At 41.3% G+C, this 20,521-nt stretch overlaps 1 protein-coding gene across 1 annotated transcript; it reads right to left on the bottom strand.

Annotated features, from left to right (window-relative positions):
- Window positions 1-570: 570 nt before the first annotated feature.
- urb2 (URB2 ribosome biogenesis homolog) lies at window positions 571-20,073 on the bottom strand. Its single transcript, XM_034116001.1, has 12 exons — window positions 19,977-20,073; window positions 18,975-19,130; window positions 17,452-17,628; window positions 16,047-17,251; window positions 15,499-15,637; window positions 12,903-15,375; window positions 11,957-12,117; window positions 11,585-11,695; window positions 9,309-9,551; window positions 6,778-6,874; window positions 5,608-5,735; window positions 571-1,324 (listed from the first exon to the last, which is right to left on the bottom strand). Exons 2-12 carry the CDS (start codon window positions 19,098-19,100, stop codon window positions 1,127-1,129), a joined length of 5,058 nt encoding a protein of 1,685 aa, XP_033971892.1. The 5' UTR covers window positions 19,101-19,130; window positions 19,977-20,073; the 3' UTR covers window positions 571-1,126.
- Between the last annotated feature and the right edge of the window lie 448 nt (window positions 20,074-20,521).

Raw genomic sequence — 20,521 nt, 5'->3', positions numbered from 1 at the left:
CTCATCTTTATTAAGAACAGAAGTAATGTCAATCTGTTAGGATTCTGATCCAGGGTATTTTGACAGCTTTGCATTAATGTTTAAAGGGCCCATGTCATGCTTTTCCGGTTATTACCCGTCCCCTTGTGTGTTATGTAGCTTTGTATGCATGTAAACGGTCTGCAGAGTCACAAACCCTCAAAGTACACCCTGTAGCGAGTAAAACTCTAACACAGAAAAGACCTGTCTATGCTGCCCCAGAATGCCTCGTTGGACATTTCTCTTTTTCCATTTGTTTCTTCCGGGAACCAAAATGGAGCTCCTCACACACCAGGACCTTTAGCGTAAATGTTCAACTAACAGGGAGTCCCATTGACTTGCAAAGAGCTCCCTGGTTGGTAATAGACGAGTTGGGATCGCGGAGAAATGCTCTCCGCAGACCCATTCTCACAGCGTTTATAAACCTTTTTCTTACTTATTAAGGTTTGTGTTCATTGTTTTTCAAATAAAATGTTCAGATTAAATCCAAAGCGTTACAGCCCGGCTAAATGTATGTATCTCTTAAAAAATGAAGCAAATACACAGACAGCATTGTTTTCAAAAGTATCTATTAAGTAATTAAGTTTCAGTAAAAAAACAGAACAGAAACAGGAATAATTCAAACACAAATGTATACGTTCTCTTCATTAATTCAATGAATGTGTAATCATTTGTCACTAAAAACCATCTTTCAATTTGAATCCAAACACGGCATTTAATCCATTATTTGTATTGACTCCATCAGAGTCTAGGTCCTCTTAGCAGTAATTCCATTGGACAAGCGAAAAAGAATACAATGAATTTATAATTGTTCTGATTTCTTCACAACTAACCTGGTAAACTCATTTTTTGCAGGCGAGTTGCTGGCTGCTTTCCTCTGTATCTGTTTATTGTATTGTGTTTATATGCAGAATTGAGTCTAATTTCTAAAGAAAAAACAAATCTACTTTCTTATTGACTACTATGTTTACACTCTGAATACATCGCATGGTATCCACAAGCTGTTTCCATTCTCAAGCATAAATTACAAATAAAAATAGCTTTTCCATTATTTATTCAATTCAATTCAATTGAAATCTGATCTGTGGTTGGGAATGCATGGTACAGATCACACAGTGTACTTCTCCTCCCCTTGCCTCTGAGCTTTGTGGTAGTGCGTGTAGCTGCCGTACAGCTCGTTGAAAACCTCTCTGACTCCCATCTGCAGCCCGGCCGTCAGAAACTTGATATCCCGCTCCATACACAGGTCCAGTATCCGATAGATCCCCTCCGTTAGATGCAGCTTTACGTCTGGACGCAGAGTAACCTGGAGAGGAAGATAAGAGGGAAGGAGAAAATATATGAATCTGAGGTCAAAACAATGTTCTTATCTATTTCATAAATCCTATCTTTGTTTCACCATCCATAGGCTTAGTTACATCAGGCAGCGATTATCCTTTCTGTGTCACATACTGCAATTTTCTGCTTCCAAATGTTCCGCATGCACTTAAAATAAAGATCACGTCTTTCTCTTTGTTAGTTGACTGGCAACATAATACTGTGCGGCTTCATACAGCCTGAGGCACACCTGCTGGTCACACATTATGTGTCACAATAGTTGAACATTCATCCCAGTCTCACATCCAGCTTCATAACCATGAGACTCACATTGAGTGACATCAAATGACAGAAAACATCATCTATCCTGGTTAATGTTAATGCAAATGTAAAGAGCAGGACTCCAAAGGGAGGGGAAGGATGATCAATTAATTACTCCTGTTTGGAAAAGACACATCAAATATTTAAAGAGCCAAATGGAGCTGTGCTAGATATAAGGAGATGGTCTATCAATCTGGATTCAAAGCCCACAGGGGCTTCAGAAGGACGGCTGATTTTAAGGAGGTATAAAATATCATAAGATTATTTTAATTTTTGTCAGCCTTCTGTAGATGTGTATTAACTCCATAGTAATCAGTTACTCTTCTGTTGCAACAGTTAGTCTCAACTAGGATTGCTGATGATATTTTTGACCTTAATATTGATTGTACTCAATTTTGAGATGTTGTAGGGCAGGGCTTCTCAAACTCCGGACCAAGGTCCGGATCCGGACCGAACTGCAAATCAATCCGGACCGAACCCTGTGTCCCATTATAAAAAAAAAATTCTGATTCTGATAAATTAATGTACATCATCATAGGGCTGTGCAATTAATCGTATTTTAATCGCAATTACAATTTTGGCCTGCCACAATTACGAAAACAACATAATCGAAAAAAACAATTATTTTGCTTTGCTAGGTTGTGACAGTGCACTGCAACATATTTGATCACATTTATTTGCATTTATCATATTTATATATGTTTAGTAGCTTGTGGAAGTGTGCTCCAAAATATTTGTTGATCTTGTTTATTGGTATTTATTATTTTGATAGTATTTATTTAAATGTATCATTTTATTTATTTTTGTATTGGTTTTTCAGTTGAATTATACGTTCAGGGTAATCAACAGTTAAAAAGATACTGTTCAAATTATTATTTGTATTTGTTTTAAAGTTCAATAAATGGATTTTTTCAAAGTCAATGAATAATCGTATTTAATAATCGTGATATCAATTATTGACCCAAATAATCGTGATTATGATTTTTGCCATAATCGCACAGCCCTACATCATCATGTACGTGCGTCTTGTGTCTGACGCGTTGTTATATTTACTTGTGTGCGCGAGCGTGACACGCATAGCAGACCGCAAGTTAACTGCAAGTTTACCTTGACATACTGTATGTATGTATTGAATGTGTGTGTGTATACAGGGGCGCCGTTTACCGACAGGCAAGGCAGGCAAGTGCTTGGACCAGAAGGGGGCCCCCAAAGAAGGTAGATTAAGAAGGTCCACAGCAACGACAACATGAAACACCCTTTAATTTACTGCAACGACATGTCGGGAAACTCCATGCATAGAGCGCCAAGAAACTGCTTCTTAATTTCAGTTTAGTTTCTCGGCTCGGGGGTGGGGGGGGGGGGGGGGGGGGGGGACTTTACTGGCATTGATCCGGACCAGTGACCTTGTATAAAGTTCGCAACTGGACCTTTAATAAAAAAGTTTGAGTACCCCTGTTGTAGGGTATGGTGCTTTGACTAAATATACAATTATTTCTTGATTATAACAAATACAATTAAATATTTAATATATAATTACGATGGAATATAATGAGTGGGTAAAGGCAAATACAGCGATAACAATGTTATAAGTTACAAGATTACATCATTTTATCTGAACACTGCCTCAAAGATATGTATCTAGAGTCATATCAGGGTATCGATATATTATTAATATGATTTTTCGGAGAACTGTCTATTGAACATCGTAAAAGATTTAAGAGGCACTAAATTATAAATACAATATTATGCTCTGTATCATAGAATGATCAACATACCGACATCGATATTTTATTTTTCTGAACGTCACCATTGCCAACTCAAGCATATGTTGCAGCCTGACCGTAAAAGTGGACCGCATCATTTCTAAACATGAGGATCTGAAAATCTTAATAGACACACTTCTCTTTCTACAACACACACACACACACACACACACACACCACACACACACACACACACACCCACACACACACACAACACACAACACACACACACACACACACACACAGCACCACAACACACACACACACACACACACACACACACACACACACACACACACACCACAAACACACACACACACACACACAACACACACACCACACACACACCACACACACACACACCACACACACAACACACACACCACACACACACACACACACCACACACCACACACACACACACACACACACACACACACACACACACACACACACACCACACACACACACACACACACACACACACACACACACACACACACACACCACACACACACACACACACACACACACACACACACACACACACACACACACACACACACACACACACACACACACACACACACACACACACACACACACACACACACACACACTTTGTGCTCAGTGATCCCTGCAGAATAAGCCAGGAGAAATTCATCCCGCTGTTACTTTATACCCCCACAGGTGTAGCCCCCCCGCAGGTGTAGCCGTAGCCCCCGCCCCCTCCCCCGCAGGTGTTGCACACGATGACCTGATGGCTTGTACAGTTGGCTGGACCTCAGTCCTCAGTCCTCTGACACCACTCATTATAAGATGACAGCAGCTCTGTGCTGCGGACTGTTAAATGATTAGATAAGACCTCGCTCACCTGATTACAGGCTCCCATTATGAAGAGGAGAACCGATCAAATGTCATGAGGAGCTGTAGTTGTCTGCCAAAATTACAATTAGTGCTTCGCTGGCTGTCCGAATACTTGGATCTGGATTCTGGGAAAACTCAATAGAACATAACGCTGCTAGACAAAGTTGTGTTTAGGTTAAGAAGTCCTAACAGCAATGATGAAGACAGCATAACATATACAAAAAGCAAGATATCTCTGTTTCTGTTTCTTGTGCATTGACTCTGATCCCGTATGAGTCCAACAATATAATAGGAGTACAATTCCAAACTAGTAGAGTACTCTTTTAATAGGATTTCTTAACCGTAAAATGGGCAATCTCATAAAAATATATGATTACACCCATATTACACATTAATACACCCCTATTAAACCATTATGACACCTGTTATTGCACCCATACAAGATCGTTATTAGGCCCATATTGAACCAATGTAGCGCCAATAGTACACCCCTATATTACCACATTAAAAAAGTTGTTCTAACTGCACTGCACTCAGGCCTAATAACACCTGGCTGCCACTCAGAAAGTTCAGCTGAGGCTAAAAGCCATTAGAAGCTATTCTGACAGAGACGGCTAAATTACCTATGATTTACAAAGAGGTCCATCTCTTTGAAAAGCCCCATTAGAAATCCAATATTTTGATTATTTGATGAGTCACCCAGAGCTCAAAGGATCCCAAACACCCCTTCATCACTCTGTCTGTCTGTCTGTCTGTCTGTCTGTCTGTCTGTATGTATGTCTGTATGTCTGTCTGTATGTCTGTATGTCTGTATGTCTGGATGGGTATTTTATTTTCCTTCTCTCCATGTGGAAACTGCTGAGTCAGATTGGCGTCATGTTAAATACAGTGTGTTGACAGAGAGGAGCCGCGTTCACAGGCTAGACGTTACTCACTGCTCCGTCCAGCTTTAAGCTTTTTTCCAGCACATTCACACAGATTTGAGCACATTCACATTCAGGCCAATGAAAATACTTCCCATCTCTGAATCTGAGCGACAGCCATGCTCAACTGAATCTGGCCAGCTCAACACACACCACCAGACAAACTGCTGGATCAAAGGATCAGATAAGATCCTGGTGACTGTGTGTGTGTCGGTGTGTGTGTGTGTTTTTGTGTATTTGTGTGTGTTTGTAACCCACAGCTGTGGAAAATCAGTGGGGATGACAGCTGGGTTTGGATGAGGAATCGTGTTGACTCTGTATGATACTATGACTTCTGAGTGTGAGTGTGTGTGTGTGTGTGTGTGTGTGTGTGTGTGTGTGTGTGTGTGAGTGTGTACCTTCTGCAGGTCTGTGACGTACTGAGCCACCATGAAGGCCGACAGTGTGGTGAAGCTCTCGGCTGTAGCAGCAATGTGAGAGTACATCCTCTCTATTAATCTGGAGCACTGGAGATACACGTCACCGTCTGGAAATTAAGAAAAACAACAAAGATCAATGTTAAATTATAAAAGAGTTTACATGTGATAAAAAAAATCCTATTGAGATATCATCTATCAATATAGTTTGGATTTATTGCTGAGAGAAGTGAGAAAATTGGCACACTTCTACTGTACCTTTTGAGCTTAAATTGATCCTACCCTTATAAACAATGTTGCTATACAACTGTTTAAAAACACATTAAGGATTAAATGTTTGTATTTCTTAAACATTGAATTTAAGCGATGTGGTAGAGCAGCACAGAATAAAACAAACAGAAAACCTCTCTAACTTGGTAAAAGAGCAGACTGATTGGCTGGTACACAATCATTCATGTGTTGAGGAGGTAGAGATGTATGCAACAGATGTCTGCAGTCTACAATGGATTTAGAAAAGTGTATCAACATTTGTCTTTTCTGGAGGGCTACTGATGTTGAGGGAAAATCAAAAACTGCCAAGTGTGTGTGTTTGGGCATGACAAATACCAGATCCAGTAACAGGAGAACGCTGGAAAGATATATTTCTGTCTTGCTTATAATGTATTAAAGTGGCCCTATAATGCTTTTGGGGGTTTCCCTTTCCTGTAGTGTGTAACATAGGTTTTAATGCATGTAAATGGTCTGAAAAGGCTAAAATCCCCAAATTCCCTACAGAGGGAGTTTCTCTCCCACACACCCCCCCCTCCCCCCTGCCCGGAACACATCCATTGGACTCTTTTGTTTACTTATATTACATTAAAGCGTGCAAACATGTCACAATAGAGGCACAAAATACAAATATGAACATTTTGCAGATGATGTCGTCTTTAACAATCTTTTTTGCATGTGTGGAACATCAGGGTTTCAGGACTGTTATAAACTTCTCTTATTACTCTCTCTAAGAGAAAACTCAACTCCTATGCTTTTCAAAGTAGGTAAATTAAACAGTTATTTGCACAGAAAAGTGGAGTGCTTTTTCCCAAAGCCAGTATTTACCTCCACATTATGTATGGTAATATAACAGGTCCTTTGGTTAGAGTGGTTGTACGTTACCTGTGTCACTGTCCCCTCGCTGCCGTCCCTCCTGCATGATGGATGCCACCAGACGATAGAAGACATTCAAGAAGGACGGAGCGGCATTCAGCATCACCTGGACACACGAGACGTTCACAGTCATAAAACGTCATTTGTTTTGTAGCAGAATTGTGTAGACTTAACCTATATTATAGGCATGGACACTCAAGGTGTTGTTTAGATCTGCTATGTTGGTTTTTCCACAGCCACAAAGAGTGGAGGACAAGCAAACCACCGAAGCACTTTGGTTGCTGAATGGTTACAGTGCATGCCATATAATCTTGGTTCAGTTTCAGGACCTGTGCTTCATGACGTATCCCTCTACTCCCTCCCCCCAAATAATCTAACCATTGTTTATGTTGGAAAACCTCTATTTTCAATGATGCGGTGGGATGGTACATATATTCTTGAGGTTTATCCAACTGACTTAACAGTTTATGACACAGACTTTTACTTGAATCCAAGACCAACTGTCCATCCTCCATATTTTAAATACTGTAGCTCCCGAGTGCTTTACACATTTAAAAAATTCTAGTGGAGTTTGATTGTTCAACATGAACACCAAATATGTAGGCCAGATAACACAGAACTATGTAGACAATTATCCACAAACAATGAAGAACATTTTTTCACTTAATGTATTAGAAAAAGCTCCCCAAAAAAGAAGAATTGAAGAATAGATCAGACACAAGTGATATTGCCAGAGTTTGATAAAATCTTTCTTTATTGTGTACATTCTAAGAAGATTTATGGGAAGATTAAAAAGGGGGAAATTAGGATGTTAGAAGTTAACCAGAGAAACCTTTTATTTTATTTTGACAGAACTGTCCTGCAATATCTGTCCATCACATCGTTTTCACTAATTAAGTCGTAACAGAGCAGCTATAAAGCTACACTCCAAAAATGACAGAAGTAAAATGGATTTCCATTAAAGCTACGTTTGCATTTTCCGTCCACACCTCTCTCTTTGTTCCCTTTTCACGGCCTGAAGTGGACCGAGGAGGGATGAAGAGAGAGAATATAAACGAGCAGCAGATGATGTCAGCAGCTCTAATTGGGGCTTAGTAATGGTTTCCATCAACTTATACCTGCTCCATGCCAACCACCACTGCATGCCAGCTCCCCTACCTCCCCCTCCCCCTCTCCTCCCCCATTACACCTCTTTTCTCCAGCTCGCTCCCTTCTTTTATACTTTTTCCTGAAACTTCCCTCGTGCATCGCATTCAAATCTCAAGTCCTTTGTTCTCTGCCTCTTCTCTCAGCTCTTATTTCATTTCTACCCTGTTCTTTTGTTCTTGCCTCCACTCTCCTCTCAGTTTTATTTCCCCCCCCCCTTTACCTCCCTCCTACCCCTCCTTCCCCGCTGTATTTTACCATAACAAACATCTGATATCAGTTAGCTGGTTCTTTCCTTGTTTGATTCAAAGCAGCTGCACCATTTCAGTTGTACCTTGTCACTTTTTTTCAACAAATAAAATAGTCAACATTTCGGGAAGTGTACAACAATGAAATTATCACATTAACACCACCACAACAAAAATGCAAACGGTTGTCTGTGGGCTGGAATGTGGACTACAATTTGAATGTTTTATATTTGTAGTAAAAATGTCCCTCTCTTGGGGAAATGTATTTTTTTATTCTTAGGGTGCAAGCAGTTCCAGTAAAAGCTGAGAATTTGGATGTTTGTGGTTTGGTGCGGCTGCAGCATGACTCTGGTAGCTGCAATATCCTTTCTTTAAAAAGACACATTCCTCTGGGGCATCCTGGGTTGCAGAGTTTAAAACACATACCGCATGTTCTTTAAATAAGGTATTCAAACCAGCAGCCTTGAGCTGTAATGACCTTATTACATAAAGGTTAGGTTTGGTTTCTATAAAGGCCACAATAGGGTAAGTGCCTGATAAATGTTTCATTTTTAACATCACAAAGAGCAGAGGAAAGTCTTATCCTGCATGTTCTTTGATTGATTGAGACAAAATCACAGAGGAAAGAGCCAACCTTCAATGATACAAATGGAAATGGGTTGGATATAATACTAGGACCACCTAGAAAAACCATCAAGTTAAATCAACACTTTTGTAAAACAGTTTCAAGAAACACTCAACAATATAACCTTCTAGCAGGTAGGATTTATCACAGTATCGATTGTTTTACGCTGCATTAGTTTTAGCAAAGTGTCCGTAATGAACCAGCGATTCAGTTTATATGAACCATAATTCAAATCTTCTGGGAAAATCTAATACACTTATTGGCCTATTTTATGTTTTTGTCTCACTCACACATTTCTGCTGCACTTGTTGGTGGCTGTGTGTAAGGTTACACCACATGCATTAATAACTGCATTTTTAACATTATCACATCTTGTTGCAGAGGCAAAGTTAAACCCTAGATTCCAATGTAATCCCTTATTAAATCTACGCCTATAAACCTTTGACAGTGTTTTCATACACAAGACGTTTCTTTAAATCATCTTCAAGTTAGCTTCCTCCTTCCATTCACCCTCTTCTTACCTGTGGATGACGCTGGATGATGGCAAACAGCGCCTCATGAATGGCCAGAAACACAGAGTGGTAGACGGGCGGGGTCAGGTGGTCGAGGGGCACCGACTGCAGCGCCCCGAGAATGAGGAGGACATGATGAGGGTTGGTGAGGAGCCCCTCGCCCTGACGCAGCAGTGATGTCATGGACGTCACCGTGGGAACCGTGAAAGGAACGGTCAGAGAGATGTCCTGCGTGGACGATTTTACCAAAAACTGTGACAACAGGGATAAGCACACAGAAGAAGAGTTAGAGGAAGAATATGCAAGCAGGTCATGAATACTTTTATGTGAAGATTAACCTGTTCAATAAAATTGCAGTTCATGATATAATTGATATAGTCCTCAAAATACGGTAAGGGATGATTAAACTGGCATATTAAAAACAGCAACACAGTGTGAATCATGATACTTTCAGTATTATTTTAAATCAGGGTCTCTTGACATATCTGCCATGATAGTAAGCTAGAAAGAATTGTCATGTCTTGAGTGCATATTAGTGGAAATTCACCATCCAGTTATTGAAGTTATATATATTGAGGATATCAACCCATCCCTAGTTGCAAATTAAAAAAGGCACATACATTTGACATTTCAGGGACAAGTTTTAAATAACCTTTTACAGCTCTCTAAAAGTATTTGTTAGAAAATTCAATATGAAAATCAAGATCCTGGCAACAGCAGCAGGCCTTTTCGACAGCAGGAAATCTTGCTTCATCATAGCAGGAAGAGCACAGGTGTTACTAATAACAAACAATGGCTCTGTTCATTTTAGGGATCTTAAACCGAAGCAGCTCAAATTCAGCCATAATTTATTTGATTATCTCCATCTGTGCCGTTTCTGCTGTGACAAGTCAACATGTCCTCCGTGAAAAATGCCTATTATGTTACCATAAAACGTATTTTGGATGTTACCCTTTTTTGCCCAATTGCATTTTCACACAAGACATGCTGTTCAAGATCTGTGTGTTGCTCCCCAAAAAAAATAGGACTTTTTATATCTATTCTACTGCTATTAAAGATATTATTATTTTATTCGGGACAGCCCTTGTGTGTAACTGTGTGTACAGTATGTTTTAAGCAGATTGCTGTGTTGTCTGCTCCTCCCAGCAGCTCTGATGGAAACCACATTGACCTAAAACAGCCTTAGAGGAAATTACAGTGAACAGGCTTCTCCGACGGAAACCAGCAGACTGTGATTGTCATTTTGGCTGCTGAGTCACTCAAGACGTCTGTCACATGTGCTTCCAGTCTCTACAATGATTACTGATGTAAGGTCGAAGGAAAACATACTGCAAAATGCTCTCAGTGTCACTGTGCCCTGCTTGTGTTTCTGTATCTGGGCATGTTACACAGAGTTCCTTCTTTAAGATTTTCCTCTACGAATGTTAGAAATGCATACCTCTATCCAGCAAGTGCACTATGATATCAATTCAATCCATTTTCTCTGATTCACAAACATGTACTTATATACCGTTAACATAATGTTAAGGCCTCATGTCAGGCTTTCAGAAAACTGCAATCCTCAAGTACAATTGTCTTTTCATCCTGAAATACTGTTCACCACTCCTGAAGGTCATTTTCAACGACATTTAACAAAATGTTAATTATTCAGTACAAGGTCTGACATTTAGTTCAGACATTTAATGACTTTAGATTCAACCGAATGGCCAAAAACATACATTTAAACTTGGACATTAAAACTAATGACATATGACTTAACTTGGACCTGAGCCCTTTGACTTTACAAATACTTGATCCAGTCCACTAAGCCAAAAGATTAGAACGTATGTTTTTAAGAAACCTAATTAAATGCTTAGAAAGTGCAGCATAACTTTTTATAGAACTAGGTTTAGTCGCATTTTTAACACACTTTTTCTTTAACAAACAAAAACACATTTTAATATGCATTGATCATTTAATTATACTTTTACTCTGTTGTTATAATTGCAAATCAAAGTTTAGTACTTGATTTGAAAATTACTTGTGTGACTTGCAAAGCAATTACTTGGTCTCTCCCCTGCTGATACGACGAGCGTAATGCCAATTAAAAAATAAATGGATTAACCCAAACAACTCCTGATACTAACAACAAAATCCACAAATCTGTGTTTTCTTTCTATGAGTAACAAACAGGCCCACTGAGACAAATTATTTGATGTGTTAGCAGCATGGGACTTTTGTCTGGGTGTGTGTGTGTGTGTGTGTGTGTGTGTGTGTGTGTGTGTGTGTGTGTGTGTTTTTCTCACCACCATGGCAGATATAATCTGTGGTGCAATGAGCCACAGCGCTTTAGAGCAGGGCTCAGGTAACGGACAGCAGGAAAGCAGCTTAATGATGATCACTGCAGATAGCACCTCCTGGAGAACAGATACAGAGAGGGAGAAATCTGTTTTTATAAATAAAACTTGATTTGATTTGATTTGTTCATTTGATTTTCATTCAATGTGACAGCCTATATGATTCATTGTGGGGGAAAAACAAAGCAGAATCTCCCTCCCATCAAGTAAGAGAGATGTTCATATGACACATTGTAAAAACTGCACAGAAAAATAAATAAATAGACTCTATTCGTTAAAGGGATATCTAAATGTATGAAAGTGATCAGGGTTGACCCTCACCCTGTAGTTTCCTGCCCTCAGTTTGCCTGTGTCCAGCCCCTCTCTGATCAGCAGCAGCAGCAGGTTAAACCGACCTGTGGTGCTTTTCTCCAGCAGGTGGCGCAGCAGCTCCTGCACAGCCGGCTCCAGCTCACACACATCACTCGCAGAGAGCCAAGAAGCTGAATATCAGAAGTGAAAATGTGTCACAATCAGGATATTGAAAGTTTTGATTGACACTGTCAGAGTTCATTTACCAATGAGTGAAGTGAGCAGTCATGTTGCACAAACGGCAATATAAGTGTTTCTAATGTTTATCGTCTATATCAGCGGTTCCCAACCTGTGTGCCGCGGCCCCCCTAGTGGTCCGCAAAGGCATTGCAAGTGGGCCGCCAAATAATTTGCAAAACATTATGATTTGTGTGGAAACATTTCATTATTAAGATTTTTTTTTATTTGAACCTCTTTTCCTTTTTCTTTCTTGATCCTCCTTAGCAACCAGCTCCTTTTCTAATTAAAATCAAAAGTACTCCGAGAACTTTATTTAGCCTCCGTATTGTTTATGGTTGAATATGGGCCACAAAAAGTTTTTTGATTCTTAAGTGGGCCCTGAGTTGAAAAAGGTTGGGAACCACTGGTCTATATAATTAAGCATGTTGATTAATGATGCCACATTTTTAGACATATTGCTTTTTATAACAATGACTTTCCTTTTACTGCTTTTTTTTATATTATGTCTCCTTTAAAGAAACTACACATGTATCAAAATGGACATCTGGAACATGAGGTTATATAAATGTAATTTATGGCGCTGTTAAATTGCTGCTTTTTTAAGACATGATACATAGAATTATCTCAATTAGATCAGTTGTAAACTTGTGTCAATATGTACAATATGCAGAGGAGCTTAATGAAAGACAAACACTGGCTGATTGCACATGTGAAGGATATTGTTTGCTTCACGTACCTGTCAGCAGTCTGTGCACATTCTGCAGTATCTGCATGTACAGCTCGTCCAACTCCTTCCCTTCCTTCTTCTCCTCTCCTTCCTTCTCCTCCCCCCTCTCTCCTCTGGTCTTCTCCACTGCTTTGTAGAAAGTGGACAGGAAATGGAGAGAAGAAACAAGGAAGTCCAACGGCCTGTGGGCACAACTGATTTCTTTGAGGATCTGCTGGCAGCAGCCCTGATAGAGAGCCATGTGTCTCATTTGTTTCTGCTTGTTCTCGTCCTCCACTGACAGTGAGGACAGCTCGCAGTGCAGCATGACCGTCACGACTTCTACGACAAAGGCCTGGCCGAGGACGCTGGCCGGTTGGATGGGTGACTCGCTGACAGTTTGGGGTTTTAGGATGGACTCAACAGCCGGTCCTAATGAAGCGGTCGTTCTTGTGAGCATCTGAGTAAGAGTTTGATCCATTTTTTTACTCTTCCCCAAGTTAGAGGTCATTGCCTGGGAGAAGGAGGTCAGCGATGCCAGCAGGAGATGAACAGACAAAATGGACGCTCCTGGTTTACCTGACACAGCTGTTGAACTGGGGGCAACTATTTTCATGTTTGACATCTCCTCACTGGTAAGATATGAGGCAAACTGGTCTAGGTTGAGTCGAACACTGCTGTTTCTGATTATAATCAACTGGACTAAGGCCCTGATGAAGCCCTGTGCTTCTTTGATTAAATCCAACCAATCAGAGCTGCTTGTGACTCCGAATGCTCCATTGTTGCTGCGCCAGAGGAGAGAGGAAACAGAAGCCTGCAGCAGAGTCCCACCGTGGATGAGCTTCAAAACACTTGGGAAGTTTCTACCCTCCAGGAAACAGGTGAGAATCCTGAGCAGCTTCACCAGGAAGAGAGCTTCATCTCCAGATTCAGGAGGCTCCACGGCTTTCTGACTGGAGGTGGAGGTGAGCATGAAGAAGAGCAGGAGGAAAACAGAGGAGATATCCTCAGAGTTCATCCCATCTGGGTTTAGATTGGTTAAGATTTGGAGTAAGTCTACCAGCTCCTTGCTTTGTGTGTCAGTCAGCAACACAGACACCTCTCCAGCCTTTGAGGATGCCAATATATCCTCAACTATAGTCTCTTTATTCACAAGTGTGGACAGAGGCAGTCTCTCACAAGCTCCAGTTCCTTTCTCCTGAATCTTCAACAGTGTAGGACAAACCTTGGGTATATGAGCTGCCTTGAGAACACTAACAATCCTGTCTGAAAGGGAACAAACTGTAGCAGAGAACAGGGAAGGCAACTCGGCAAGAACGGGGCTTTGGACAAGTTGTGATGATACAAGAGACACGCTGAGAGAGCCGGGGGGACAGCCTTTTCCTCCGTTGGTTTGTCTGCTGAGGAGTGAACCAACAAGCATATCAGCCACACAACCCACATCTTCTCCGGTCAGGTAAGGAGCAATCAGAGGCAAGTTGGATGTGATAAGATACCAGTGAGCTGCGAGGTAAGAGCTGGAGGTCACACTCGCTATCTGCCCGTCCCATACCTGCTCTCCATCCAGACTCAACTCTAACTCTGATTTAGCTAAAATAAACTGTGCCGCGCTGTTTAGAAGAGCTGCTGTGTTGGGTTCAGAGAGTAAGGGGGTATCTAAGAGAACTTTTTTCATCTGTTGCAAAGTGAGGAGTTTGAGCAGCAGACGGCTCAAGGGGCTGCAGGACGGCTGCAGATGAGACGGAACAATCTCACTAGAGAGGAGACTTCCTATCTGTGTTAGGACTGGAGCACGGTCTTCAGTCTCGCTTGCAGCGGCTGTCAGCGCTGTGTATTTGCTGCAGTGGATATCAAACAGCGTGTCGACCTCCACCAAGGTGTATCGGAGAAGCAGAGTGGCATCAAGGGTCTTCTGTTCCCACAGTGCTCCCATGTTATACTCCGACATCTGCTCCAAATTATTTTTGCGTTTCCGTGGGGTACTTTGAACTGAACTTGTTTTTACAGCTTTTTCTTCTGTTGACAACAGATTCAGTAGCTCCTTGACAACCTGTTGCATCTCCACAATCAAAGCCTTACTCTGCCTGACTGTGGGAAGAGGAGAGGCATTGTCTAGAGTCTTCAGACTAAACAAAACGACATGTAGCAGCTGACTGAGGGAGAACAGCTTCTGAGATGCATCTTTTCTACTCTGATCTTTGTTTGCTCCATTGTCATCTACTTCACCATCAATCTCCATCTTCTCTGCCTCTCTTTCCTCCTGCACCATGTCAGGTAGTATGTATGTCCTGATGCTCTCCAACACTAATGAGCAGATCTCTAGCCCCTGGGAAGAAGGAGTGTCCAGCAGACAAGCCCTGAGCGAGGCGGAGGCGCCCTCAGAGAGCAGAGGAGGTCGGAGGTTGTCTGATGCTGGCTGACAGATCACAGTCAAGAGCTCGGAGAAGAAGCGAGGCAGCTGACGGAGCTTAGTGTAAGTCTGGAGGAGACTGCACACCAGGAGCTGTTGGGAAACAAACATTTGGTCTCAGTCAAAACTAATCTCTCACACATTTGTAATCCTGCATTCGCAAGTTGAGTTTTCTTTTCTGAAATACAGAGATCATTTAGGATTAAATGTAAAAACCTGTCTGGCCCGTTGCACTCGTGCTTCCATGCATTCAGAGTCAACCCAGGCTGAAGATAACAGCTGGTCCAGGTCTGGTTCAATAATCAGATGGTTGAGACTCAACAGCGCTTTTAAACAGCGGTACCATGCCGGGATGCTGAAGGATAAAAGGAAAAGATAACAACAATTTAACAAAGAAAAAGGTTACACTTCAAAGGTTTTTTTTGACTTTTTGAATAAAGCTTGGCTTAATGTTTGTCGTCTATAAATGAGGTTTTTTTAAATATAAATGATGGTGCAGTTAAATTGCTGTTTTTTTAAAGGGTCCTGCTAATACAGGAGTGTGCCTTGATTTGCTTGCAGGCCAAAAGGAGAGCAAACTGTTGTTCAAATATCTACAGTCTTTCTCCAGAATCACACCCCGTTTCTCAATGTCGAGTAAACCTGCTGCAGAGCCACTATTTCAAGTATACTACGTCATCGAGTGGCACCGAAGGTATACTCGACATTGAGAAACGGCCACAGACTCCACCTTTAACTGAATACATCAAGGAGTTTTGGTTTACCTTGGCTGGGCGTGGTTGAAGAGCATTTGTCCCAGAGCTCTGTAAAACTTGAGTTGGACCTCTGCATGTCTGATCCGGTCTGCTGCTACATTGTAAATATCAGCTGACAGAGTCTGGTTCAGCAGGGACTCCACCGCCAGCAGACACAGGCTCCAGCTCTCTGGGGGACAGGGGGAGGATGGGGGAGACTTCTGCCCCGGGGTAACAGGAACTGGCTGGTCTGCTTTGGCAGGGGAGTTTTCATCGAGATGCATATCCAAGGTTGGGACCAATCTGGTGAGGAAATAAAAACACAGCATCCTGTGTGTTTCCTCACTTTCTCCTCTCCCTTTTCCGTAGCTTTCCACAAAGAACTTAAACAGCAGAGACATTGTGTTGGACTTCACAGTGTAGTGGAGGGCCGGCTCACAGTATCCTGGAGCACTCAGTTTGGAGAGTATTGCACTGACTGGCTTTAAGGGGCCTTTTGCGCCTCCAGGACCACCTTTTGCGCCTCCAGGACCGCCTTTTGCGCCTCCAGGACCGCGTTTCCCAGACTCTTCTTTAGATGGAAGGAGCTCGTCCTTGTAGGCGGCCAGGTGCTCAGAGGGGAACAGAGCTAACTGGAGAATGGAGTCAATCTTGATGCGGACGTCTCTGGACAGCTGCTGACGGAGGCGCAGGTGTGTGTGAGCAGCAGCAAATTCCCCAGAGGTCAGCAGGTGTCGGAGTAATACTAAAGGTTGGATCAGCTGGTTGGTTACCATGGTAGAGACTCTGTTGGGATTGGCTTGTTGTCGCTGGACAGACAAATAACATGACAGCACTTGAAGCAAGACATCAAACAAATTAGCTGAGCGGACATTTTCCTTTGGCTTGGCAGGGGGTTTATTAGCGTCTAACTCAGGCTCACCAGGAGGATTTTCAGTTATCGGATCAATTTGGGAATGGTCCAAATCGATTTGATGACTCTCAGTCATCACTTCATCCCCACATTTGACAGATTCTGTCACTAAGGGCTGTGTGAGCAATGGCTGTTGAAGCTCACAGCAGGCCAGAGAGCAGAGCTTAGCCAGGAGATCAACTATGAGTTCATACTTTGTGGTGAAGACAGACGAGAGCACAGGGGAAGAGAGGAGGCCCTGACACACACTGAGGATGGTGGACACACACACCGGAGACTTAGAGCCAACACGTGCATATTCCTGGAGACGGTCAAGCAGCAGCTAGAGATAAAAAGAAAAAAGGGTTGTCAGTAACATCCTCATGTTTCAATCTCAACACACCATGTTTGTAGAGTAGGAATGCTCTGCAGCCAAAGCATCTAATCGTATGTACGAGTTTCACATCAGAGTAATTTTTTGAAGGTGAGGCAAAAAGGGTGTACATGTGTGCTGGTGTTCTTATGAAAGTATCTGCAGCACACCTGTGCCATGTTGAGCCTCAGGCTGACGGTCTTGCCCTGCTTCAGAAGAGAGTGGAGCTTCTTGCTGTGAATAAGATCGTCAAGGTAACACCACAGTCCTTCAAGAACATCCTCAGAAAACTCCACCTTCTGATTGTACCGGCCCGTTAGAGCGTGGGTGCACCAATCCAACAGCACCTATATGTGAAGGGGGTCGAGACAGAGCACATGGTGGACATGTATATGATGCTTTCAAATCATTTAAAACAGACAATATGTATTACTCATGTATATCTGAAATGACACAGAGATTATTTATCATAAACGTGTCCAATTAATGAATGGAAATAGAAAATATAGCACTGTACAATACCTTAAGGGTACATTTGGTCGAAAACCATGCACTAATGGCGCATTTCCACTACACGGCCTCGCTCGGTATGGCTAGGCCTAGTTAGGCCTTGTTAGGCCTTGTTAGGACTGGCTCACTTTATGGCGCATTTCCATTACAGTTTAGGAACTGGGGTAGTATCTATAGTAACGCAGTGTAGGCGGAGCCGTGACGTCATCTTCAATGAGAACCCCAGAAAAACAACATCAGCTGTTAGCTGTTAGCACTCAAGCTCACAGCTCCTCATATCTGTTCAGAAACTAGACAAAAGTTAAACAAGTACAAACCACAGACTGTCTGTGTCATGGCGAGTACAGTCGCTGGTTTATTTATGTCTGTCTAGGCCGTTGTTGTGAGTGTGGACAGTCGGAGGAGATACTGCGTTAGCTTAGCCGATCTCCATTCAGAAAACACGCATTTTAAAAGGTTTTTCGCCTGCCGTCTGTCTGCAGACTTGTCAAAGCATTAATTCATGGTTTTTACTAACCGGTATCAGTATGTTGTTACTTCGGCATCATTTTGAAACGTGTATTACAATTAAATCACGGTCAAATATGTTCATCTTGTTGTAGTTGTAGCCCCCTTGCCAGCGATTCTCTCTCTAGTTTAGCATACTCAGCCCGACTCAGCCTGGTTGTTGGCCCGGAAAGAACCTCGATTTTATGGGGCCAGAAAAACTGTGAAATAGTACCCGCTAGCTGGTACTACGCTAAGTGGAAACGCAACCAAAAACGGGCCCCGCACGGCTCGGCACGCTTAAAGCGAGCTCTGCGCTGTAGTGGAAATGCGCCATAAGATTCATGCCAAAGTCTTAAAAGTACCTCCAAAAGCAATCCAAAAGAAAAAGAGACTACAGCACTGCTAAAATTAATACATTTCAAAAAAGGCTTTATTGGAATAAAGGTGTACCGTAGGACACATATAATCTGCAGATAATGTAAATAACATAATTAACAAAACGATTTGCTGCTATTTAAGTGTAGACAATTGGTACCGGTCTTTATTGATTATACTGTACATTATGGGTTTTGTCTCAGATAATAAACTACAGTAGGCACTTCTCACAGTAAACACAGAACATCTAAAAAACAACAGCAATCATTGTCATTCTGTGAAGACACAAACACCTGTAATATAACTTAACAGTGGTTACCTGTTCCTTGTTGGGGAGCAGGCACTGAGTGGAGATCCAGGCAAAACGTGCCAGCTTTAACTTGTCCTCCCAGAGAGTATGAGGACTCTTCAGTTTCAGATGGATACCTGAGTAGATGGCCGCCATCTCTGCAGATGGTGCTACTGCTGCACAGGTCTGAAGAGAGGAGAGGGAGAAGAGGAGTTTTAGAAGTCTTATTCTTTGGGGAAATTCACATGCTACCCAGGATATAAAGTAAATAGTTAATATATGAGCCCTACTACCTTTACAATTTCATTTCATTTCAAACCTTTATTTATCCAGATTGGTCCCACTGAGATCATACATCTATTTTTCAAGGGAGACCTGCAATATGCATAACTAAGTGAAATATATGCATCAATCATTACAATTCAATAACATAATAAACCTAAATCTGAAATGGGCCTTTCTGTATAAGTTCCGCATTTAATGTATTTATTTGGTATTTATTAAGAAGCATATGTGGGTGTTAATACGTTTGTACTTTTCTTTAAGTAAACATTGCAGCGTTTTTAATTACTTTTATTTAAGTAAAAGATCGAAGTACTTCCTCCACCACTCTCTAGCAGTGATACACAACTTGGGTAAGAGACAAGAGAAGAGTGTATGAAATCTATTATAATAAGACCATGGAAACCGGTGTTTTAAACATAAAATAAAAAAACACCTTAAACTGATGGCAAATACAACTTCAGCCAGGTAAGCATACACAGACACACATTTTCAACAATATATCGTTGAGAGTTAAACGCAAAGGCAAATATGTGTCATTTCATCAGATAGCATAATGAAAACAAGTTTTAACACCGACATGCGTGGTTATAGCTAAGACATCTGACGTTAGCCTCTTCCTGCTAAAGTCAAAGTAAGCTACTGGAGCTGCTTCTCGTCAACAAGCGCGCAAACAATCAACGAGCTTTAATTAAACATTGTTTAAGGATAGTTAAATGCATTTGTGGTGACTGAGTTTATCAGACTTACGACTTTTCAACTCGCACGTGTCTCCTGTTTTCAGATGTAGACGAACTTTCAACTTTCACCCTGCAGGCTAGGCACGAGCAATCGATAGACGATTTAAAGAGGCAGTGTTAAAAAGTAATTGTTCAAGAATGAAAAGTAGATTAAATGTGACTCCCTTTTCTTTTTATAATTAATTAAGTCACGTCTTTTATTTGTTATTTGTTTCTTTCTTATTGTTTTCCACAGTACCATTTACTTCACACTGGAAGAAGATGAACTACAGACAAGTTACCCAAGCGAGAGATGTGTAGTTTGATCAACTAAAGCTACTGAGAAAAAGTAATCCAAACAACGAAAAATACATATAAAAAAGGTTTAAAATAGTAATTTCACTACATAAATGTCAATATATCATTATTAATTCTGTATATTTATATTGTGTATTCAATAGATAAAATGTATAAGTATCATTCACTATATATATCTATATATTTTCTGTTTTGTTTATTTTCTACTGTTTTGATATATTTGTATCTACATGCTGCTGTGACAAAATAAATTCCCAA

The sequence above is a fragment of the Trematomus bernacchii genome, unplaced genomic scaffold, assembly GCF_902827165.1.
Source record: "Trematomus bernacchii unplaced genomic scaffold, fTreBer1.1, whole genome shotgun sequence".
Taxonomy (NCBI): Eukaryota; Metazoa; Chordata; class Actinopteri; order Perciformes; family Nototheniidae; genus Trematomus; species Trematomus bernacchii.
Note: the sequence above shows the minus strand (reverse complement) of the source record. Positions and strands in the feature narration are given on the sequence as shown.